Source organism: Macaca mulatta, chromosome 4, assembly GCF_049350105.2.
Source record: "Macaca mulatta isolate MMU2019108-1 chromosome 4, T2T-MMU8v2.0, whole genome shotgun sequence".
Classification (NCBI taxonomy): domain Eukaryota; kingdom Metazoa; phylum Chordata; class Mammalia; order Primates; family Cercopithecidae; genus Macaca; species Macaca mulatta.
Window position 1 is genome coordinate 162270174 of NC_133409.1, and position 26700 is coordinate 162296873.

At 36.6% G+C, this 26700-nt stretch overlaps 1 protein-coding gene across 2 annotated transcripts in view; it reads right to left on the minus strand.

The window, feature by feature from the left end:
• CDKAL1 (CDK5 regulatory subunit associated protein 1 like 1) overlaps positions 1 to 26700 on the minus strand; it is a 707863-nt gene that overhangs the window by 380901 nt on the left and 300262 nt on the right. For both annotated transcript variants that reach the window (XM_001098819.5, XM_078001348.1), the window contains exon 9: positions 3555 to 3658. In XM_001098819.5, coding sequence (XP_001098819.2) covers positions 3555 to 3658 — 104 coding nt within the window. The remainder of the gene's footprint in view (positions 1 to 3554; positions 3659 to 26700) is intronic.

Sequence of the window (26700 nt, forward strand, 5' to 3'; positions counted from 1 at the left end):
AGTCATAGTAATAAGAAAATGAGTCACTTCTTCTATTATGTTTATTTTCATAATTATTATTTGCAATTTTAAAGCTCAAACTTAGGATTTCTATAACAGCATTAAAATCTCAATTTCTTTTGCAGAAAAAAGATAATGCTACTAAATATCTTAAAAATATTAGCTTATAGATTGATACTTCCTATTTTTGAAAGGGATTATAAGGCCACCCTTAGCATGAATTTGCACTTCTCAAATTTAGAAAATGAAAGGTAACTGTCATACTAGATATCTATCTACGGAGAAATTTTTCATAAAACATAATTTGGACTCAAAAGAAAAATCTGTCATTTGATTTCAGTCATTAATGTTTTTGCTATGGATGTTACAACACTCTTACCCAAAATCAGACTTCTCTTCCTGGCTTCGGATATTAGTTTAAGTAATATTTCTTCTTCATAATATTGACATAGCCAATTACCTCATACACGTTATCTCAAATTCTTAAAACAAAAACATTAAGTTATAGTGATGAGAAAGCCATAAGCTTGGAGAGGAGAGATACTGTGTTCACATCATGTGGCTGGTAAGCAACAGTGCAGTATTTCAAATCTAAACTGCTTATAGCAAAAAGCAACAAATACTTGAGGACTTAAAATTTTTCTGGCTGGGCGCAGTGGCTCACACCCGTAATCCCAGCACTTTGGGAGGTCAAGGTGGCTTGAGACCAGGAGTTTGAGACCAGCCTGGCCAACACAGGGAGACCCTGTCTCTCTAAAAAATTTAAAAATTAGCCAGACTCGGTAGTGTATGCCTATAGCTGCAACTACTGGGGAGGCTGAGGCAGGAGGATAGCTTGAGCCCAACAGTTTGAAGCTGCAGTGAGCTCTGACTGTACCACGACACTCCAGCCTGGTTGATACAGTGTGAGACCCTGTTACCAAAAAAAAAAAAAAAAAAAGAAAGAAAGAAAAAGAAAAAAACAACTACAATTCCTGAACACACTGGGTTATCTCACAAGTTAGCTCACCAGTTCAAAAACTATTTTTTAGTTTCAATTCTAATACACAGATAATAACGCAACAGAAAAAACTGATGTTGCAAACATTCCATGGTTGGTAATAAAAAGATACTTATCTTACTTATGTTGGGAAGAGCAATCTTCTAATACTTTCTCTAAAAATAGCTACTACATTACTGCTAACCTCTGATATATTATTTCAATCACTCACCTTAACTAGTCCAACCCACTTGTATATGACAATGTTAACTAACTAAAGATCTACAGAAGCAATACACTGTAACTTGGTTGCTCAGAGGGCATCTCTAAAGATAAATCACAGAGCTAAGGTGGATATTGTTAGAAAAAGTCATAATCAGTTTATACAAACTATGTTTCTGAGGCAGTAGAACAGGGCCTGGAGGCAGGGAACCTAATGCCAATTCACCCTGACTTCCTAGAACTAAATCGAAAAAAAAAAAAAAAAAACTTTCCAGCCTAAGTAAAAAAAGGACCAGAGGTTACTCCCTTTGCAAACTCCCATATTTTCTGCAGCGCAGATGGGAAATTGAAAGTACCTCTGATTGTTGCTTTCTGCAACCAGTCAGAGATCTGTATAAGCATGCAACTTTGTAAGTTCACTTCAGCTTTCCACAACCAATCAGATGTTTGCATACGAGTGTGACCTTTGTAACTGCACATCAGCCTCTGATTGGTTGCTTTCCACAACCAATCAGACTGACCGTGGGGCCACCATTTCATTTACATGGGGTGAACACCAAGTGGCCAATGGGAAACCTCTAGGGGGTAGCTGGATCCCAGAAGATTCTGTATCCGGGCCCTTCAGCGCTGCTCAGACTTGCTCCCACACTGTGGTGTACTTTCATTCTCAATAAATCTCTGCTTTTGTTGCTTAATTCTTTCCTTGCTTTGTTTGTACGTTTTGTCCAGTTGTTTGTTTAAAATGCAAAGAACCTGGACACCATCCACAGGTAATACTTCTGTTCTGTCTTCTTTTTTTCTCAAGTCATGTATAATTCATAAATGTGTCCATATAAAGCCACGAAGCAATCATATCCGAATGTTGGTGTAAGTTACAGGTGAGAATAGATGTAAGCAAGTGAAGAGGAGATTTTCACTTTCTACATGGTGATTTTACAGCTTTACATTTTTCAAATAAATTTTCAAGTAAAATAAAATACTTTTCAAAAAATTATATGCAGTTGCACTTAGAAATGCATGATGTTAAAAAAAAAAGTACTAATTTGCATGCCTTCTAAGTTGCAGTGTTTGGTAGACAGATGTTTAATATCCCCATTATCTGACAGATATATGAAAAAACAAACACTAATTAAGAATGCCAGTAAATATTTTTTCAAATAGATTTAGTTTCTGGGAAAATTTTTGCCCCTTTTAAAAAATCCTTGGAAGTACTGGTTATGCTGTAGTAAAGACAACCACCCAGGCTTTTTCTTAGATTAGACAATAATCTGGCTCTAAAAGGAGAACACTGGCAAGAGTCAGTAAATTTCCTTTATTTCTCTCTCAATACTAGTTGAATGTGAAAGGAGGAGGGGACTGAGCTAAGAATATACAAGTGGAGAAAAACTGTTGGGAGGCATCAATAAATCAAGCAAGGGGATATTTTTCTCTATTAAAAGAAACATTCCAAATTCATGTTTCTAAAAGTTTTCTATAGACTAAACAAAAAAATGAATTTGGAACTCATACTTTCTGAGGCCCAGAGTAGGAAGTATTGAAATTAGCACTCCAAGTTATTTGCCAAAAAGAAAAGCACATTGCCAATAACTATTAACCTGCAAGATTATGAGACAACAGATTATCTCATGTTGGGAGTAAAAACACACCACTGTTACAGGCACATACTATAAACAAAGACAAAAAAGGAAGTTTATGGTTTGAGCAGTTGTATGTCCACACAACTGTGACTCATGTTAAAGATAAGTCTTATTATATGCTGAGAGAGACCTAGATAATCACATTTCCCAGCAAGTGATGATTCAGAAGTAGTTGGCCACCCCACACAAATCATTCTCATTAGGCCTCTCCCCCAGTACCACTCTTTACTGGTCTGACAGTTCTGTTAAAATGGTAGCCTCCTTTATTGGCTGATATGAAAACCTACCTTCTTCAAAGAAGTCTACAAACCCTAATTAGCTCCATTTTCTAAATGGTCCAAAAAAGTCAAAGAAAGAGATGAAAAATCTGAGTATTTCACTTGTCCACAAAAATCTTAACAGACATCAGAGGCTCATGGATTTCATTTTATCTTAATTTTGTCTTTTCCATGGAGTCTAGAGGTGGATGATAAAGTTCAAAATACGCCATTTACCTTACAGTGATAAGAAAATGGAAGCGTAGTAAAAGAAGAGTAATTAATGTAAAAATAAACTAAGTGATTAAATCTGGTCACATCTTTTATTAGTTAAGCTGATATATTTGTAAAACTCTTCATAAAACGAATGAAGTCGGTCTCTAAACTGAAGTATTACTTACAAGACTAACATAATTTCTTAAGAAGACTAATTTCACATGTAATTCTAGAAACTCTTACCTTGAAAAGATTGTTTGGCTCTATCTACTAGTTCATCAATTGGATAACTGGCCAAATTTCCTCTGGCGTGTTTAGTTTTGCAGTAGGTACAAGCATTGAGACACCTGTTGAAATGATAACAATAAATCAGACTCAAATTTCTAAAGATAGCATATACTTAACATGGGGGTACCTCAAAACATACACAAAAGTGCTCTTTCAGAAACATTTGCATAGTTTATACAAGAGATTCAAAAACCAAGTATCTACCATGTCTCAGAGTTATTTTATCTCTACCAGGCACAAAAATGTGTAATTTTTGGGAGTAGTTGAAAAAAATTTCAACTGCTCAAGAATGGCTGTACAAATCACATATTATCTAAAAGTGCACATATCTATGAGGAAGAAAGTTTAAAAATGCTTACAATGACTAATCAAAAGAAATTCAAGACCTACATTACTTTTCATAAACTAGTTTGGCCAACATAACTACAAAGTTCCGGTATCCCCTATACATACTATATTACTCAGAAAGGACACATACTCATCTAACTTTTAACTAATGATATAAGAATAAATAAGTAGATAATACAGCATTCTCATAAGAAAATACACTCTTAGAAATTTTTAGATAATCTTTTTTCACTCCTTGAAATCAGGAAAAAATACTAAAGCACGTTCAATGAATAATTCTCTGAGACTACATTAATCAAAGTAAAAAAAGTAGAATGGCAATATTAGCTTTAAAAAATTAAAAAATTGGCATATTTCCCAATAGTATTTAGACATGATATAGAATTGTCTTTTTTAAAACTAAAATATTGGTTCTACTCTTATAATATTAAAATATACCTTAAACAAAATTATTACAAAATAAAAGACACAGTTACAAAATAAAAAATAGTTCTATATCCAAAAGATCAGGCTCAATAACACTGAACCAAAGAGAAAGGAACATCTCTTCAGTGATTCGATTGCTATAATGAGTAGCAAGGCTTTAAAAAGACCATCAGTACACAAATGCTTTAAAATTTCATATTGAGAAAAATCGTACTTTTAACAATTGAATCTGACCCATGGGTAATTTTATTAATATATGACTTTAAGATACATATGAATCACTGTACTCAGCAGTCAAATATGCAATGCTTAATTTCTGAGAATTTTCACATGGGATCCTTAAGTAAAGTAACATACATTTTAAAATGTGTTTTACTATTTAACCGACCACATAATCTTGAACTGCTAACACTCTTTTCCTCCTAAGCAATTTACATTTTTAAAATAAACACAAATTGTGGCCTCTCTTCCAAATAAAGGTTCTAGTCTCCCAGTTGTTATATGTCTTCTCTTTACATTTTCTGCCCTTTCTATAACAAGGGGAAGGAGAAAACCATTCTATTGTTGTTTCCTTGGGAGAGTAATTCAATTTTGTTTAGCCCTTACTGAGCATCAGACACTGTTACTGGTATTTTCTTTTCTTTTTTCCTTTCTCTGTTGTTTTGTTTTGTTAATAGAAACAGGGTCTTGCTATGTTGCCCAGGTTGGTCTCGAACTCCTGGGTTCAAGTGACCCTCCCGTCTTCGCCTCCCAAAGTGCTGGGATTACAGGCGTGAGCCAGCGAGCCTGTTACTGATCTTTTATATGCCTTTTCTCATTTAACCCTTTCAGAGTTGGGTTTTCCCATCTCCATCTTAGAGACAAGAATCCACCTCAAAAAATCAGGTAAGTAGCTTGCTCAAGGCCATGTAACAGCTGAGATTCAAATCCAGGCCAGTGAGATTTCAAACTCCAAGATGTTTCCATACCAAGCTGCTCTCTCCCACAAGAACTGAGCGCCAAACATCTCAGCTGCACAAACATGCAAATAAAAAGACCTGCAAATCATCTGACATGAGATATAAACTAATATAGCATATACATTCAAATATATGGCCAGTACTTATCTTCTTGAAGCTAAATATGAAGCTATTTAATTAAAATATGTGTTCTCTCCTTTATTCTTTGGAAATCTAAGGTCAGGCCTCTTGTCCATCCACTGTCCTAAACCTGTCACTTTCACCCTTGTTCACAAGTTCTGGTTTTCATCCTCCTGCTGGTACTATGTGGAAAATGTGTCACTTCGTCGGACTTGCCACATCATTTAAAATTCCATAGCTCATGTTCTCAAAGCTGTTTACTGGTACACTGGAAGACCAAGGTTCTCTGCTTTTTCCTCGAGTGTCTTCATGGCCCAGTCAATGCAGCAGGCCCTGTCATGAAGCTGTGATTCCCACGTATGACTGGCATTCACCTAAGTTAAATCAGCATCCTTCCAGGGAACCTGTCATCTCTCCTTCTAATACTACCTCATTTATTGTGATCCCTTTCCCTTAATTGTCCTATTACCAATGGAAAGCTCCATAAATTAAGTGAACAATCTTAATGGAAGCTATTGGTCAAGCTTTCCTAATCTGAAAATCTGAAATCCTCCCAAATCGGAAACTTTTTGAGCAACGACATGACACTACAAGAAGAAAATTCCACACCTGACCTCATGTGATGGGTTGCAATCAAAATACAGTCAAAACTTTGCTTCATGCACAAAATTATTTTTAAAATATTATGTAAATTCCCTTCTGGCTATGTGTATAAGGTGTACATGAAACATAAATGAATTTTGTGTTTGGACTTGGGTCTCATCCCCAGGATATCTATCTATCTATCTATCTACCTGCAAATATTCCAAAATCTGGGAAAAAAAAAATTCAAAACGCTTCTGGTTCCAGGCATTTCAGATAAGGGATAGTCAACCTGTGCTAATATTTCTGACTCTGGCTGTTTCTGAAAAGTAACTGTCTTAAGGAACACTAGTAGGGGGAAAGGGCAGGGAAGAAAAACAGGAAGAAAAAGACAAAAGAAACTTATTTTAAAATTTATAACATAAATGAATTGATACATGTAAAATACTCAGAATGGTGTCTGTATCTAGTAAGCGATCAGTAAGTGTTGGCCACTGGTAGTTTAATGTGACTCTTATTAAACAATTCTGTGAGGAAATAATTATGCATTATCATATCCCAGGTGTACTTAACTTTATGGAACAGATGTGTTGCTGACAGGTTAGCTTAAAAGTCAACTGTGGAAACCAAATCACATTTTCCTACTGTCTCACTTAATAAAGATGGAAATGTATTCCCCGTGGAAAAGCACTAATGAAACTGTACCAAAAAATTTAAATAAAACAAAGTGATATTCTGAAACATTTATAATACTTAAGCAAGTAAGAATATTACATGCAGAATTCAAAAAGCTCTGTGTTAAACTGTTGCCTTGAGGTTAATTATAGTTGTTGACATGATAGTTTTTTGGTTTTTTGTTTGTTTGTTTTTGAGATGGAGTTTCATTCCTGTTGCCCAGGCTGAAGTGCAATGTCCTGATCTCAGCTCACTGCAACCTCTGCCTCCTGGGTTCAAGCTATTCTCCTGCCTCAGACTCCCTAGTAGCTGTGACTATAGGTACCCGCCACCACGCCTGGCTAATTTTGTATTTTTAGTAGAGACAGGGTTTCTCCACGTTGGTCAGGCTAGTCTTGAACTCCTGGCCTCAAGTGATCCACCCGCCTTGGCCTCCCAAAGTGCTGGGATTACAGGCCTGAGCCACCACACCCAGCCAGTGATAGTTTTGAAGTTCCAAACTCTTTATTGTATAAGATGGGTTCATCCTTATCCACAGTTATCAAAATAATACTGTATATAATCTCAAGAAAGTAAAAATTTCTTAAGAGCACATTTTTTGGCTGCTTGTATGTTTATTTTTAATTTTTGTGGGTACATAGTAGGTGTATATATTTATAGGGTACAAGAGTACACTTCTTTAAACTTGCTATAACAGTACCAATGCAAGCATTAAATTTGCTATTGTCTTTTAAAAGCTTTAAAAAGAAGAGATTTGTTATAATACACAGAAGAAAAACATGCAGTGTAAAATCAGAAAAGAAAGAACAAGCATTTTGATGCTATTTGGTTGAAAAACAGTTTTTCTAATCACCAAGAATTATGTCGACCAATCATTTCAACATAAGAAGCTTCCCATAAAATAAAGAAATTCTCAATAGAAACCTTTAGAAGATAGTTTCAGTTATCTGTAAACAATTAAATAATTGTCTAGGAGAAAGAATACTGAGCCAGTTTCTTCAACTGTCAGAAAACAAAAGATCTTTGAAGGTTGACTGCAGAAAGCCAAAACCCAAATGAGATGGCTGTTGAACTACAAGGAAGATGCAAAATCCAAATAGGCCTAGACTGTCCTGATGGAAGGATAAAGCTAGCACACAATACCTACTAATCTTTGCACAGGTTGTTACATGGCCAGAGACCAAGAATGACTAAAACCCTCCAAAGCAGAGAGAGTTTAAGTATTTAATTTGGCAGTATAACCCAAAAGAGCTTTTTTATTATTTTTATTTTTTTTAAAAGGTTTTTTTGTAAAGACAAGGTGTCACTATGTTACCCAGGCTGGTCCCGGGCTCAAGTTATCCTCCTTTCTCGGCCTCCCAAAGGGTTAGGATGACAGGCATGAGCCACTGCACCCAGTTCAACCCTGAAGTCTTAAGAAACGTCTGTGGTAGCATGTTTTTAAATTACATAAACTGAACAAATGAAATAACAATGAGTTTTCACAAATTAAAATACTTCAAAGGGTTTAAACACATAACGGTCAACTTAATATCCGAACCACATAAAGCAAGTGAAAACTAAAAGTTTGAACATACCTATTCTTTTTTTTGTAAAGAGCATCTTTAGATATTACAAATTCTGAAATAATTTAAAAATCAGAGTTATACTCTTAAAAAGTCACTCGTACTGGTATCTTTTTTTAATGGGGGGAAAAAAGGTGACTAATGTGACACAGCCTTCTGGTTTGCTCTGCTTCAGGTCAAAGATAACCTGAATACGCAAAAACCTTTTGGACTCAAGCACTAACACTTACAACCTCCACTTTCCATTCCACTCGCATGATTTAATCATTATTTGTTTTTCATAAACTGATAGAGTATGATCTTTCTCAAAGCTTCAAATGTTACAAAATGGCCAGGTGTGGTGGCTCACGCCTGTAATGCGAGCACTTTGGGAGGCTGAGGCAGGAGGGCTGCTTGAGCTCAGGAATTCAAGACCAGCCTGAGCAACATAGTGAGACCTTGTCTCTACAAAAACAAAAAACAAACGTTACAAAATAAGCCTTTAATAAGAACTAAATCTTGGAAAAGCCACACTGGTCTAGCCACATTCTTCCAAACTGAAACACCATCAAGCGAAGAAACCCAAGAAACCAAAAGTTCACACAATGTAGGCCCTGCCAGACTTGATTGTTAAATATAGCCTATTGTGAGTCCTCATCTTGGTTTAACCGTTTTTCCAGGAAAATTACTTTTTGATGTTTCAAATACAGGAGATACTCATACCAACAGAATAATATGATACCTGTTTGTCAAGATCAAAATTCTCAACAAACAATGGAAAAATGACATACTTGAAAAATTAGCTGAATATACTTCCAAAACCCTACATTCTTTAAGCTTCCTGTGCCCAAAATTCCTCTTGGCCTAAAATGAATCCCTCCACTTGGGTGACTGACTCAATCTTCTCTCCTGTATCTTCAATTGTGAACTTTCGGAGTTAGTTTCCTCTGCATTAAACTACGTGTACTAAATTGAAACATAACTGCAGCTGTATTTTCTCTTACTCTATTCCCATCAGCTACATACTTTGCTCCAAAATGTTGTTCCAGCATATTTTAACTCTGTACCTTTGTTTGTCATTCACTTTACTTGAAAGAATTATATTTATCACCTCTCAATCCCTGTAAAAATCATCACAACCTTTAAAATAGTTTGGGGGAAGAAGTGGCCAATGATAGTAAAAGATAGCTGCCAAATCCTTGCCAGAAACTCAGTTATGCATTTTATATTAATTGTTTCATTTACCCTCACAGCAATCTTGATAGAAGCATTATTATTCTTCTATAGAGGAAACTGAGGCTCAAAAAGATTAAGAAACTTGCTCAAAGTTATACAGACAGCCAAGTCAAAGATCCTTCCAATCGCATCTGAAGTTCCTTTATCACCAATTGTACGCTGTACTTCTCTTAAGAAACATTGACTTATTCTGTGTAAGAATACATGATGAGTTGTATGCTTATCTCAATATTCTTAAGGAACACGTATTATCTTCCTTATTTACTATCTGCTATAGCATTTAACACAGTGACTTGTATACTATTCGAATAACAATAAATACATAGATCTCTTGGTGACTTCATAATGAACAGACCAGTTGACAAGCCAATACTTGACTACACAGCTAGGAGGAGTACTAAGCAGAAAGGTATCGAGTAAAGTACAATGAAGCAGGGAAATGGAAGTCGGGAATGGAGAAGGTACACAGCAGTAATGCAGATCTTGCCAAAGGATCAACAATCTTGTCTTAGAGGTCAGGAAACTGGGAACAGGAAAGTAAACCTTGGAGATGAGAGCTGTAAGACAAGGGACCCTACACAGGGTATAAGCATACTACAATCTGTACACCATTCCAAGCAGACTATGCAAAAAGAGAAATAAAGGGCCTGAGAGTCTATTAAAGACCATCCATTTTCAATATTAACTATTTTTCCAATTTCTATCAGTAGTTTCTGATGCTGGGATGTCATAGAGCAACACACTTAAAATGCACACACACATAACTGGACATCAAATAGACTACCAATTTGTTATTTTACCAAGGGAAGACCAAAAAAAGTTAAACTATCTTGTACTATCATTACTATTTTACAAAAAATAGCATATTTTAAACAATAAAACAGGAGGAATGTCATAATGAAGTCTCACAAATGTAGCTTCATAAAAAAACTCATTATATTTTCCTTATATTCATTTTATAACAGGCCAGCAAAAAAATCCATCAAGTTCTACAGGAACTGTTGCTGTAGATGATTCTTTAACATCTTCCTAAGTTTTCCTTACATTTCTATAATGATCTTTAGAATTAAAGATGTACAGGGGGAAAAAAGCTAGAAAATGGCCTCTTTTAACTGGATATTGGTTTGAATCAGCTAATATGTCAATTGACATATAGTATGTAGAATAAACATAACTAATAAGTAGCAGTGATCATTCCAGTTGGATTTTCTTTTTTAGGGGGAGGATGGAGTCTTGCTCTGTCACCCAGGCTGGAGTGCAGTGGCATGATCTTGGCTGACTGCAAGCTCCGCCTCCCGGGGTCACGCCATTCTCCTGCCTCAGCCTCCTGAGTAGCTAGGACTACAGGCACCTGCCACCACACCTGGCTAATATTTTTGTATTTTTAGTAGAGATGGAGGGTTTCACTGTGTTAGCCAGGATGGTCTCAATCTCCTGGCCTCATGATTCGCCCACCTCAGCCTCCCAAAGTGCTGAGATTATAGGCGTGAGCCACCGTGCATGGCCTCTCCAGTTGGATTTTCAATGTGTTCTATTTGTAGCTAGTGGCTTACTCCCTGGGAGACAGAGTCCTGCACCCTTAATAGCAACAACTATTTTCTAAATGTGTTTACTAAAATAGCATGGTGAAAGATAATGAAATTCTGTCAACCATAAAGTTGACAAAAATTTTCTTTTGTTCCACCTTCATTGTTAGTTTTAGTTTTATAAAGCAATGATAGCAGACAAAAATTAAGGCTAAGATATTATCTATACCTTCCAAAGACAGCAGTGGAGACAGCTGTAATTGCCAAATAATGTTTGTGACGTAGACACCTGGTTGGCCATCCAAGCTGAGGCCCGTACAAAGTGACACTGTGCTACAGATTTGAGTTAACTTACCAATGTCCAAGCTGAAAACGAAACAGGAGCTATGAACACAACTACACATTCCTACCATAGGAGGAGATTTTATTTATATAATATATGTATAAATTATACATATAAGTAGACATATAATTTATCCTTTAAGAATATAATTCTGCCATGTAAGACATATTTCTAATGTACCATAAAGTTTAAAAAGCAGTAACAAATACTCTTTTAAAATTATGCAATATAATCAAGTAGATGTATACATATATATAAATCATACACATACAAGTATACACACACACACACACACACACACAAACACACACACACAATTTCTTCCCAGCTTCACCCCTAACTGTTCTCTCTGTCTGGTTTGTTTGGTTTTTGGGTTGTAGTTGTCTTTTCTTTTTTTCTTTTTAGGTACACATACCTGGCCCCTTATCAGATTTACTGAATTAGAATTTGCAGGTATGAAAACAAGGCATATATATATATTTATAAAAAGTATTATTATTATATGCTGAAGTGAAGCCAAATTTATGCTAGTGATAGAACTATTTATTTCTGCAGATTAATAGTTAACACTCATCTGCTGTTAAACTAAGCAAAACTAAATCTGTACTTTCAAATATTCTACAGGTCAACATACGGGAAAATGATCCCTAGCAAAGACTTACCTAAGGGTTAATCTGAAGATGTGATTAAGCCACAGGTTAAATATACCAACCAAAAAACCTGAATAATGAACCATAAAATATACTCTAAAAGCAAAGGAGTATTAGTGAGCAAAGCTATTGTTTTTGTTCTCTCAGTGGTTGTGGAGGCTGACGTCTCCTGAGGTGAAATCTCACAGGAAACAGTGGTTGAGGCTAATTCTATAACATGTAACAGGTACCATATTTTGGCGCCTGGGATAAAAGGTATTGTTCTAACGTGGGTCAAAACATCCTGTGAAAAGAAAAGAAAATCTTATATTTCAAGGGCATTGAAACTAGAAAGCTAAATTCAGATAAAACTTAAATTTCTAACCTGTGTGGGAAAAAACTTAAATTGTTTGGGTCAAATAATGGTGTGAGTAATTACATAAGAAAGAGAGATGAGGTGTTTTAAAGTGAAATGAAAAAGTAGTACACCTAAGCATTTATGTAATTACTCACCATTTTAACTTCAACAAATCCTTCAAATTCGAGAGCTAACAATTTTAATTAACATTGTAATAATTTCAGTAAAATTCAACTGCCCATCTTTGACTTGGAGATTACTATCTAATGCAGGGCCAGGACAAAGTAGCATTTACCAGAGAGAGAGAATGAGGGAGCTGGCAGGCCCTTAGCACACAGTCCACTGGCTGTCCAGGTGACCACCCAAATACTGGTGAGAAGCAAGCTTTCCCACTCAGACCTCAGCTGCACAGCGGTTTAGTGTCTCTTCTCCTACATACACATTACGTCTCTCTTCCTTGACTGATGGTAAGAATCCCTACAATTCAGTGAGAGATCTTTTCTTTCTTTAGTAGAACAGGAGAAGGGAGTGATAAAAACTATCCCCATTAAATACAACATGTATTTAAAGGAATGTATATTCCTTTATAAAGAACTGTGCTGTTTTCAGAAAGTCGCATGGAAAAGGGAAAAAATGCATCTCAATGGAGGAAATAGGTCAATTTAAGAATTTAAACACGAACACTAAAGAACAGTATTTCAGAGATAAGCAAGCAATATGCCAGCTGAGAACTTCCATCCCAAGAGGTGGTGATATTCATGGAGTATAACCCTAAAAAGCCAACCTACGACAGAGACGAAAGTGAATCAAAAGAAAGCCCTAGCTTCCCGGATTCTATTCTTTTCAACTGTAATGCCACTGAATTTGCTACAGAATAACTGCAACTTACACTGAATTTTTAAATATAACTAGCTTAGTGATGGTGCTGCTTTTATAAAAAAAGAAAATGTATAATATGTAAACATTATATTTTTGGTAATATGATGACTGGAACTCAGCAAATCAGATAGCCTTTGTAACATAATCATCAGTTTGATTTACTTCGATGCTTTTCTTTTCCCACTGCTAAATCTTAAGGTCATGTCCAAGTGAATCAAACAGTTACTCTACCAATTCACTATCAAAAGTGCAGGTGTGGGCTATTCATAGGAGGTACACTCTTGCTTTCCTTTTTCATCTACATAGCAGGGAGTAAAAAGGAGGCCTGAGGGAGCAGAAATCCATGGGTACCTTTTACAACAGCCAGGAGAAGGAAGGAGAAGAGAAAGGATAGTTGCTCATATAAAGTACACAAAGCAGGGCTCCCTCATACACATCTCATTTTGATAAGCACAACCAGCAGATTCTTGGTGCCAGTAATAGAAGCTCCATTTTTCAGATAAGAAAACTGAAGTTGAAAAGGGATTCCAGGCCAGGCGCAGTGACTCATGCCATTAATCCCAGGACTTTGGGAGACCGAGGCAGGCAGATCACTTGAGGTCAGTAGTTTAAGATCAGCTGGGCCAACACAGCAAAACCCTGGCTCTACTAAAAATACAAAAAAATTTGCTGGGCCTGGTGGTGCATGACTGTAATCCCAGCTACTGGAGAAGGTGAGGCAGGAGGATCACTTGAATTCAGGAGGCAGAGGTTGCAGCGAACTGAGATCATGCCACTGCACTCCAGCCTGGGTGACAAGAATTAAACTCTACCTCAAAAAAAAGAAAAGAGACAAGACGAGACGAGACGAGACGAGATGAGACAAGACAAGACAAAGCAAAGCAAAGGAGTTCCAGTACGCAGGCTAATTAACTGCCAGATTTCATGTCTGCATCTACCTCTTCCTACTTCTAGGAAGACTCAAAAGGCTCCTTTTGTGGGGAAGGAGGTACCTGTTTATTGCTTAATATGTATTACTTTAATAAATAATTATTTTAATACTCAGCTTTATTGAGGTAAAACTGATACAAAATAAACTCTACATATTTAAAAAGTACAATTTTTAAGTGTTGACATATGAATACATCTGTGAAACATCGCCACAATCATGATAATGAACATAGCCATTGTCCCTAAAGGTCTCCTTGTGTCTCTTTGTTACCTCTCCCTCCAAACCCTCTACCCAAGTGCCCAGGAAATTATTGTTCTTTTTTTCACTATAAATTAGTATGCAGGATAAATTGGTTTTCAATAATTTTATATAAATGGAATCATAGAGTATGTACTCTTTTTGTCTGGCTTTTTTCATCCACACAACACAGTGTGTCAATAGCACATTGCTTAGCACTACTCTGGATTTGTGCTTTGCTAGCTGTTTCCTGTGAAGTTATGGCAGTATGGGATGATAGAGGGAGAAAGCCTAGACAAGAGAGAATGGACTTGCCTTTTCTATTTTGCTTCCTGTCCTCATCCATAATGCCAATTTCTAACTCTGATGTGGGAGAAGGTAACATCAGAACTCTCAAACAATAAGCTAATGCTTTAAATTTCATGACTACTCTAAACATTGTATTATAGTTGCTTCAACTAAAAGAACCTTAAATGGTAGAAAAATTAACAATGATGAAATGTGTTGCCTATTTCTTCTAGTCTAGATAAAGATAAGCTTAGTCTGAAAGAAGAAAATACACCATTGACACGAGAGGCCCTCTTTGCCTTTATAACCCCCAGATGCTAAAAGTCTGGTAATGTGGACTCCAATAGGGTTAAAACAAAAATAAACCAACCAAACAAAAGGTCAAATCCCAGAAGCCAAACTTAGGTTCGTGAAAACAGAAGCTGGTATGTTAGAAATTCCATAGGAGATGAGATTGGAACCCAGAGGACATCTAACTCCCACCCCCACAGTTGTCCTTTCCCAAGCACAGCCAAGCATCCTCTTGCCTAACAAAGACAAAACAGCTCATTGTGAAAACGCAGCTGAGATGTAGCCTAAAGGCAAGGGACAAGCTGAGGCCAAAACAGGGTACTGGCCTTTCAATTAAGGTCCTGGAGTTTAGGTAGAGGCTTCCCGCTATAATAGAGAAATTCTCAAGTGCAGAAAGGATCACCAGGCAAGGTCTCTGGCTATTGTTACTGCAGATGGAACTGAGCGTAACAAACAGACTAATATTCCACTTAGTCCACTTAAGGGAGCTGATTTTCCAAAGAAACCACAAAAACCTGCTGAAGGTCTATGTCATTGATTCTTAAGAGAATGCATCAGATGCTCTGGGAGTTCTTATCAAAGCAAAGATCACTGGATTTCCTGTTCTCATTCAGAAAGTCTGTGGTGACACCCAAAAATTTGCCATTCAAATGATGCTATTGCTCTGGTCCCCTGACCATGCTGAGAACCACTGTTCCAAGGCAACCTGAGATTTCTCCTACCCAACCTTGCATTAACTGAGAGAGAGAGAGCTGCTGGAAGTGAATGGTCCTTCCCAAAAGCAGCCCCAGAGGTGGTATTAAAAAACAAGGAAAGCGGAGAGATTCTTAGAGCTAAAAATCACTTGCTGTCAAATATGCTAAGAAATTAACTTCCTACCAAGTACAGGGAGTGCTCAGCATTCCTGGATTATGAAAGAATGACCAATATGTGTTGTTTTCTATTATTTTCCTTTTAAGATGAGACTTTTCATTGCAATCATCCTGTTCTTCCTCCAGTATTATGAACAGACATAGGTGAGTTACTTTTTAGTTACAGGTTGCAAGACTATAAAGAGCTACACTAGATCCCACAGACAGGAGTATATACCACGCAGATACATAGTCTATGTATCATCTAAGATCTTGGTCTTGGAATTGAAAGAGACTTTGAGTATCCCTCTTCAGGGAAGTGGTGATGTTTTGTTTAAGAGCAAGTTTTAGTTAAGAACACGTATAGGAAGAAGGATGTGTATGAATGTTAGGGAGTAAAAGGTGTGAATTATAGTACATGTTGCTACCCAGGACTTATCCCCACTCCCTTTCCAAAAGAATACTGATTTTGTTCAGGAATCAACTCTTCTCTCATGCAGTCAGTAAAGCTCACGAAAAACTAATGCTAGAACCAGTTCTAGAATAGAGCATGGCTAATCAAAGGGAAATAACTTTTCATGTTCCAATAAATGCTTCAATAAATGTATTCCAATAAATACATCAGGAACTCAGACCTAAGCCAATCATAATGTAGCATTCTCATGGAAAGTGGGATTCATTCAGGAATGTGCCTGAGACAAAATTCGTATCAATGAAATGTACTGGGCATTCTGGGGAAAATACTGCTTTGCTCTTAAAATAGTGACCTTTTCTTTTAGAGATTGAGACAAAATTGCACTTAGGACCATTTAATCCTCAGACTAAAAGTCAGAGGAGATATAACCAAGAAAAACCACAGGAAAATGTGGTAAAGCCATTGGATTAAGGTACACTTCTTAACTTCAACTTATGCCATTATATGTCATTATCATTATGTTATTTATGATATGCCATTGAAATTTATACATCTAAATAACAACTGTACCTACTAAAAGCAATAAGAACTTCAAAGAACCAAATAAATGGTGTTTGCCAAAATAATTTTATATCGTCCTTAGTCTGAACAATTTCCATTTTTCAGAGACAGGGTCTCTGTCACCCAGGCTGGAACAGTGGCGTGATCACAGCTCAATGTACCCTCGAACTCTTGGGCTCAAGCTAACCTCCTGCCTCAGTCTCCCAAGTCTCTGGGAATACAGGCTTGCACCACCACACCTGGCTAATTTATTCTCACGTTTATTTTTTTTAGTAGAGGCAGGGTCTCACTATGTTATCCAGGCTAACAAATTGCTTTGTATTTGCAATCTTTCTAGGTGTCAACTTTGTGAAATGCTTTTCATCAGATCATTTGAGATTTACAAGATAAATAGATAGTCCCTGCCTTCAAATTAGAAAAGTGCAAAAGTAATTGCAATTTTTGCATTGTTGGAATCTGCCATTTGATATTGGAACACATTCTGACATAAATGTGGTCATGTTATAAATCATTTTAATGGGCATTTCTCACTTTATATTTTTTTGCTAAAGACTTATTACTTGCTGTTTGTTTTATGTTTATCTTAGACTATGGAAATGATGTTAGACATAAAGTAAATTTGAGCAATCTTCTTATTTGAGTTCAAAATGGGTCTTAAAGCAGCAGAGACAACTCAGAACATCAACAACACATTTGGCCCAGGAACTGCTAATGAAACAGACAGTGCAGTGGTGGTTCAATAAGTTTTGCAAAGAAGAAGAGAGCCTTGAAGATGAGGAGTGTAGTGGCCGGCCATTGGAAGTTGACAATGACAGATTGAGAGCAATCACTGACGCTCATCCTTTTACAACTACATGAGAATATGCCAAAGAACTCAATGTCGACGATTCTACGATTGTTCAGCATTTGAAGCAAATTGGAAAGGTGAAAAAGTTTGATAAGTGGGTGCCTCATGAGCTGACCGGAAATCAAAAAATCGTCTGAAATGTCATCTTCTCTTATTCTATGCAACAACAACAAACCACTTCTTGATCAGATTGTGATGTGCGATAAAAAGTGAATTGTACACAACAACTGATGATGAGCAGCTCAGTGTTTGGACTGAGGAGAAGCTGCAAAGCACTTCCCAAAGCCAAACTTGCACCAAAAAAAGGTCATGGTCACTGTCTGGTGATTTGTTGCTGGTGTGATCCACTACAGCCTTCTGAATCCTGGTGAAACCACTACATCTGAGAAGTCTGCTCAGCAAATCAATGAAGTGCACTGAAAACTGCAAGGCCTGCGGCTGGCACTGGTCAGCAGAAACGGCCCAATTCTTCTCAATGACAACACTCAACCGTGCATCGCACAACCAATGCTTCAAAAGTTGAATGAATTGGGCTATGAAGTTGTACCTCCTCCGCCACATTCACCTGACCTCTTGCCAACCAACTGCCACTTTTTTACGTATCTTGACAACCGTTTGCAGTAAAATTGCTTCCACCACCAGCAGGATGCAGAAAATGTTTTCCAAGAGTTCATCAAATCCTGAAGCACAGATTTTTACACTATAGGAATAAACACACTTACTTCTTGTTGGCAAAAATGTATTGATTGTAATGGTTCCTATTTTGATTAATAAAGGAATGTTTGAGCCTAGTTATAATGATTTAAAATTCATGATCTGAAACCACAATTACTTGTACACCAACCTAATATTACAGGGTGGACATAATATAGAGACTATATAAAATAGATTATGCAGAGAATCTGTTAGGCTTCCAAATTCTGGGTTTTGCTAAGACTCAAGAATCATAAGAAAAAAAATCAAAGTTGGAAAAAAATATCTAAAAACATACATTTGTCTAGTTCAACCTTTCATTTTGCATGTAAGATATGAAGACCAAGTGATTCAGCTAATTAGTTTGAAGAAGCAAAACCCACATTTTCTGAAATGCGGTTTAATAATTCCACACCAATAGTTCTCAACTATTTCTCCTGGACAAAGACAACACTGAGATATGCCCCAGTCCTGTGAACAGCAGTAATTCTTAATAGGAGAGGAGAAAAGGAGGGACAGGGTGGGGGCAGGGAAGGAGAGGTGCAGGGACACAGGGGAGGCGAGAAGGGACAAAGAAAAGCGAAGGAGGACTAGGAGGATGCAGTGGTAGAACATCACCCATGCTATTGGGGGAGATTATTTACTGTGGTCTTATTACTTTAGATGTTAGATGTAACTTATTGCTAGCTTGTACTATATTTTTAAATCTGGCCCCAAAATATGTAATTCTAAAATTTATTTATTAAAAAATATCTTTCTGAAACAGATCATACAAATTCTTTACCTGAGGAAACAGAGTACAGTGAATTATCTTGAATGGTATCTCATATTACTGTTCTCGACTTCATACAATCCCTTCCCCTCCCCTCCCCTCCCCTCCCCTCCCCTCCCTTCCCTTCCCTTCCCTTCCCTTCCCTTCCTTTTCTTTTCTTTTTTCTTTCTTTTTTTCTTGTGCTATAAAGATATAGGGCAAAACATATCATTGCATTTCTGTTTTTAATTTAATTTATTGAAGAAAGGGAAAAGAGAGTCATATGTCTACTATCATTTATTTTGTTTTGATAGTTATTCTAAAGTTTTGGTTCATAAAAGGTTCAGCTATGATCATGTAACTGGTAGAAAATAACCCATGTTAAAGTAAATAACAGGCCAGGCATGGTGGCTCACACCTGTAATCCCAGCACTTTGGGAGGGCGAGGCAGGTAGATCACTTGAGGCCTAGAGTTCAAGAGCAGTCTGGACAACATGATGAAACCTCATCTCTACTAAAAATACAAAAATTAGCCAGCTGTTCTGGCACATGCCTGTAATCCTAGCTACTCAGGAGGCTGAGGCACAAGAATAGCCTGAACCCAGGAGGCGGAGGTTACAGTGAGCTGAAATTGTGTCACCACACTCCAGCCTGGGCAAGAGAGTGAGACTCCATCTCAAAAAATAATAATAATAATAAAAGTAAATAACAGCAAACCTACTGTAAAAATCATTTGCATAAATGAATTCAATATCATATTCACATTGAGAATAGTTTATCAAAGTACCTAAAGAGTTTGTAGACCCACATCTCTTCCATTAATCTGAGAAATCAAAATTATTAACATTGGTCCAAAATAAAACATTTGATGCTACTTTTTCTTTTGTCAACTCAATCTTTTGGAGAGCTTGAAAAATAATACAGTTTTTCAAGATTCCTGCACACAAGGTTTTACCTAATTCTGGAGTTACCTATTTTGTTTAACCCATATGACTAAGATGAAGGGTGGTACTTTGCATTGCATCTACCCAAGAAAGTTTTTGTCATATGAGGAAGCAAGTAAATAGGCCTAATATAACTAATATCTGTAATACTTATTATATTGAGTATATAGGAATCAAAATGAATCTGTTAGAAACTAAATACTAGAACAGTAGATCACTTTGAGGTTTAATGAAATCTAAAGACTGATTCTCAAGAAAAATATAAACAACACAAAATTCCACAGACAGTGAGAAAGTAAAATGGTGTGTAGCTGCTGAGGAAAACAGTGTGGCAGCTACTAAAACAAAATAAAAAGTAAATTACCATATGATCTAGCCATCTCTGGTTAAATCCCTCAATTTCTAGTGAAATACACAAAAGAATTGAAACCAGAGACTTAAACAGATATTTCTATAGTAATGATCACAGCAAACATTATTCTCGATAGCCAAAATGTGGAAGCAAACCAAATGTCAATCAACAGATGTATGCATAAACAAATTGTACTATATATGTACAATGGAATCTTATTCAGCCTTAAAAAATTAAATGTGACATGTTACACAATGGATAAATCTTGAGAACATTATGCAAGGTGAAAACAGCCAGTCACAAAATGACAAATACTATACGATTCTACTTATATGAGGTACCTAGGGTAGTCAAGTTCATAGAAACACCTAGGGTAGTCAAGTTCATGGTGGGGCTACAGGGAATGGGGAGTTATTGTTTAATGAGTACAGAGTTTTAGGTTGGGAAGAGGGAAAAGTTCTGGAGATGGACAGTGGTGATGGTTGTACAACAACATGAATGTACTTAATGCCATTTAACTATCCACTTAAAAATAGTTAAAAAGGCCAACTTTATGTAATGTTTAGTTTACAACAACAACAACAACAAAAGACTGGTTAATGCTAATGTATCATAAAAGTTTCAAGAGGAAAATAAAATTCTATGGACAATTCCAAGAGTTCACCAATTACCTAAAGATAATCAAGGAAACCCAAGTTATAAATACCTGTCAATTTTCTTTTTTTTTTTTTTTTTTTTTTTTTTTTTTGAGACGGAGTCTCGCTCTGTAGCCCAGGCTGGAGTGCAGTGGCCAGATCTCAGCTCACTGCAAGCTCCGCCTCCCGGGTTCATGCCATTCTCCTGCCTCAGCCTCCCGAGTAGCTGGGACAACAGGCGCCCGCCACCGTGCCCGTCTAGTTTTTTGTATTTTTTAGTAGAGACGGGGTTTCACCGTGTTCGCCAGGATGGTCTCGATCTCCTGACCTCGTGATCCGCCCGTCTCGGCCTCCCAAAGTGCTGGGATTACAGGCTTGAGCCACCGCGCCCAGCCTAATTTTCAATATAAATATAATTAAACAGAGCCAAGCACAGTGGCTCATGTCTGTAATCCCAGCACTTTGGAAGGCTGAGGTGGGTGGATCACTTGAGGTGAGGAGACCAGCCTGGCCAACATGGCAAAACCCTGTATCTACTAAAAATACAAAAATCAGCCACTCATCCTGGTGCACACCTGTAATCCCAGCTACCTGGGAGGCTGAGGCACAGGAATTGCTTGATCCCAGGAGGTGGAGGTGGCAGTGAGCCGAGATTGTGCCACTGGACACCAGCCTGGGTGACAGAGCAAGACTCTGTCTCAAAATAATAATCATGATAATGAAACAGGCATCATAGTCCTATTTATAGAAATTAGTTTGTGTTATCCCTGTAATGATTGCCAACTAAATCCCATGCCTAAATATAATAAAAGTTTATTAAAACAGCAGAAATTGTTCTCCCTACTCTGAAGTTATGTTTCCCACACTAAAATAGAGCAACAGTAATTCCACATTTGTTGTTTGTATTTCATCACTGTTTTCAGACAGAACAAGAGATCTCCTGCCTACACACCATTTCTCAGCATCAACACCCATTTTCTTATGCAATTTTAAATTCTGTTGGCAGGTTAAAGACATTTTTTCTAACCACAAACAAAAACTTCTTTTGATACTCTAAGTGAATGTTCAAGGAAATGTTCCCAATTAAAAAAAAGACTATTTAAAACAATAACATAGAAGTATATCAACAGTCTTAAGAAAATGTAAGTGGTAATTCAATGAAAACCTCAGTTCTTGATATAAGACATGTAGGACTTTATTCTACCTCACTGACAAATCACCTATCTTTATGTCTTCAATTTGGAACTTTGCAAATGTTAAACGAACACAGAAAGCCAGAATGCTAAAAAACACAGAACCACATAACTTAGTCTTCCATGCCACTCCATAAACCTTTTTTTAATGTTTAAAACATCACTTTGTAATAGCCCTTGATAATGAAGTGTTTAGCTTCAATGTTCATCTCTTAAGAGTTATAGAAACTAGCTTTACTAGAAATTTTTAGCCTAAAAAACTTAAATCTTAGTACATACTTTTAATATCTCCTAAGTAAAGGTTTCTTTGCTATTGTTAAAAAAAATTGTACCACAAATAGAGACCATCATAAAGACAAACAATGACAGCTAAAAACATATACAGCATTTATAGGGCAGTGCCAGGTACTGTTATAAGCATTTTACAATTATTTAGCTAATCCTGAAAACTGCCCCACGTGGTAGGTACTACTATTCCTCATGTTACAGAGATGAAGCCATGAATGGAGAGGTAAAGTGATTTGCCAAATATCAAAAACATCACACAGCTGGTTAAGTGGTAGAGTCCAGACAGTCTGGCTCCAACATCGATGCTCTTAACCATTACACATACTACCTGTCATAACATATTGGGGAAATAAAGACAATTTTGATAATGCTGAACAAGCTCTTTAATAATAACATAAAATATATCATTGTCTTTTTGATCATAGTATTGGTTTTGTTTGTTTTTAACTATGAGCCACCGTGCTAGAAGAGTATAATTCACAGAATTAGATGTACTAATGAAATTAAGATTTTTGGTAATGTCCATGACCAAGGAGAAAGTAAGTCACAAAAATTAATGGCCAATTGTCTTAAGTCTTTTGCTAATTTTGTGAACAATATACAAGTATAAAAACAAAGCCAACAAGACTGGTAGTTTGCTCACCAAAAAAATAAATACAGAAGTCTATAAGGAAATGAAAAGTACAGGTGATTAATCAGAATATTTATAAACAGATATACAGTTGAGATTTTCAACATATAAGCTTCAAGATGTTGAGGTATAGGTAAATTGCCCAAAAATAATCAGAGGTTGGAGGAAGGACAGAGTTCATGCTTAGTATGACTCACACGCATCTCACAGCAAAACACAAACCACCAGACGTTTATCTATTAAAAACAAAAGACACTGAGTCTGGCACCAGCCTACAAAGCAAGAAATACCACGTGCGAGTCAGACACTCGTGTGCCGTTTAAAAATAAAGAAGGGAGATAGGCACATGACACATGATGACTTCTAAACTTGACCTTCTCTGAAGTACACAATTTTATTTATAACTTCCAAAACAATTCAAAACACCTGAAAATAGCAAGTTTCACAAGAAAAGCAAGCAAGAAAAACTAAAAAGATGCTTTAAAAGTCAGAGGATAAAACTATTACAATAAGAAAGGACTATATTTAGGGAGGAAAAAAACAAAAAGATTTTTGTGACGACTGACTGTACTTTTAAATGGTCTCCTCTCCTCCCTGTATTAACAAGAACCCAATGAAGCCAACCATTATCTTGTTAAGACACCTAGGTTTAGCCCATGAGAGTGGAAAACTGGCTTCTGCTTAGATAAACTGTTCCTCCAAACTCCAGTTTCCACTATGAAGGAGAAAAGCTGTACTTGGACTAAAGATTGCTACCTCTATTTAAGCATGGTTCTGTTTGAAAAGGACATGATATAATCATATGTAGCGGAAACATTGATGGGACCAAATACAGGTCATATTTGTGAGTAAAGAGAAAGTAGCTAATCTCCCAAATATGTAATGTAATAAAGTAATCCCCCCAAAATGATAGAGTAAGAAATAGGATGGAGAGGAGATATAAATCCAACAAAGAAATGCCTTAATAAGACTACAGGGGTCTTGGGGACCTCTCTAAGTAGCATACCCATATTTAGAATCTGGCAATAATTTATTAAGTTGCAACAAATAATCAATTTGGGTTAATATCAATAAACTGAGACCATTTAAAATTCATTAATTACACTCATATTGTTAGCAACAATTTTTTAAAGTATTTACAGTAAATACGGCCTGTCACTCACGGTATGCTTTGATGCCACAAGCACTACCAGGAAGAATCAAACCATACTTTAAAAGTTCATGAGAGCTGTTGTAAAAGCACAGTGTGCAACATAATGTTATTATTAATACTTAACAAATAAAGTACAAAAAACCTCACCAAACTCTACAAAAGTTTCTAAACACTTACCTTGTACTTCTGTTTATATCTTATCTTTGACCCATAATAATCTTCCACAAGCCAGCGCAGTCCACATTCTGAGCAGAACTGATTTACAGCTCATCTGCCTATCTTCTCACTTCTAACCCCTAAGAACCCTGCAGTCTCAACAGAACCCACTGTAAAAACCTTAGGGTTACTAAGGCAAATTCAAAATTATTATGTCATTTAAACCATACTTTCAACACACAATTAGAGAGCATATAAAATATGTATGGGGAATATAAAAGTCATTAAACTGCAGACTAAAAAAGAAAACAATCCAAAAGGGGAGAATGGAAAGGAACAAAGAAAAAGGAAAAAGGAAGAACCAGAAGAGGAGCTATCTGGAATGTAAGGGAAAGAGTTAAAGATGGCAGAAGTAATCAATCATTTCAGATAATACCAAGCAGTTGGGATTTGGCTCATGCTCTTTCCAGCCTACTCATGAGAAGAAATGGTAGGAAAAAGCAGAAATATAAATAAAACTTTAACATGAACTACCAATTAACTACAGCTTATCTGCTATAAGAGCTAATATACCTTGCTTCTTTTTCCTAATTATCACAAACATGCCATTTTAACAGTCAATAATTTTTTAAATAGAAATAAGAAAATCATAGCACTTCTATATGGATAGCTCTAATAAAAATATTATACTTATATAAGCCTCTTAGCAACAGACTGGAATATGGCCTCCATAATCCTGACTCCTGGAATTACACCCTTACGGAATCCCTTCCCGCTAAGTGTAGGTAGGATCTGTAACTTGCTTCTAACAGTTAAGTACGGTAAAAGTGATAGATGTCACTTGGATCATTACATTATATAACATTATAACATCCATCTAGCTAGGAAATTCTCTCTTTTGCTGGCTTTGAAGAAGCTGCCATGTTGTAGGCTGCCCTATGCAGCAGGTCACATGGCAAGAAACTAAGGGTGGCCTCTGATTGACAGCCAACAAGAGACTGAGGCCCACAGTCCAATAGCCTGTAAAGAACTAAATGCTCCCAACAACCATGTGAGCTTGGAAGAATCTACTTCCCCAGTCAAGCCTTCAGGTAAGACTCTAGTTCTTGCAGACACCTAGACTGCAGTCTGGTAGAGGACCCTACATTGTGCCCAAGCTCTTGACTCACAGACGATAATAAATGTGTACTGTTTCAAGTAGCAATGTTTGCAGTGACACTGTTATACACCAATAGATAACTAATTCAGGGTCTTTAGACTTGTCAAGCCAGTCTACTTATATGATTACCTCTGGCTCAAAAGAACATGGTCCTCTTCAGAGGTTCAAGAGGCTTCATATTCTTTTAACTGCACTACAGACTAGACAGCCTAAAGCAGTAGTAAGAGTAGAAGCAGCAGTGGCAGCAAGACACAACACCTTTGGTTGTTGTATCCATGCTTGAATCCACTTGAAAGTAGACTCTAAGGGAATCCTAAAACTCATAATAATAACAACCCATCTTGGCCAACCACAAAAATACCTTAACCTTTGTCCCATTTGCCCCATGAATACCCACCAGTGGTGCTTGTAGCTGGAACATTTACCCTGAGATAACTTTGCCACGAAATATTTTGCTTTTATTATTATTTTCACATCACTCTAGTATCTCGACTTTGGAAGCAAAAGACATATTCTATTTATGACATTCTGTTTTTAGTAGTGGTATTTCCATTTACAAAATGTAGTAATTCTCAATGGCTGAAAATGTCAAATCCTAGAAAACGCAGCATTCCTATGCATAATGTTAACATTGTTCCCAAATAATTGTTCACCAAAGAGTTATTTGATGAATCCAATTTTTCTGAAATAGACGATTCTGATAATTCAGACAGTTCTGATGTTCGTTCTGTTTAGAAATAACTCTAGGAACATTTTTTATATTTTATTTTCACACTGAAAATCAGTCAGATTTGCTTCAGCCTCATAGAGCATGTTTATATAAAATTAAATGAGCACTGGCAGCGAGCTGCACTTTTTTTTTCAAAACAGGAAAAGCAGTTTTCAAAATTATGAGTTGTTAGCAGCAATTTGCTTTTTATTGTTTAGATGAGAAAATATTAAAATGCATCACACACAAACATATCAATTCAATTTAATTCTATACTTACTGAAGATGCATTCTATGCAAAACACTATGTCATCTGTTAGAATCTAATAGGTAGAATAATATGAATGCACAGGTAACTGTAAGGAAACATGACAAGAACCATAGGAACGGC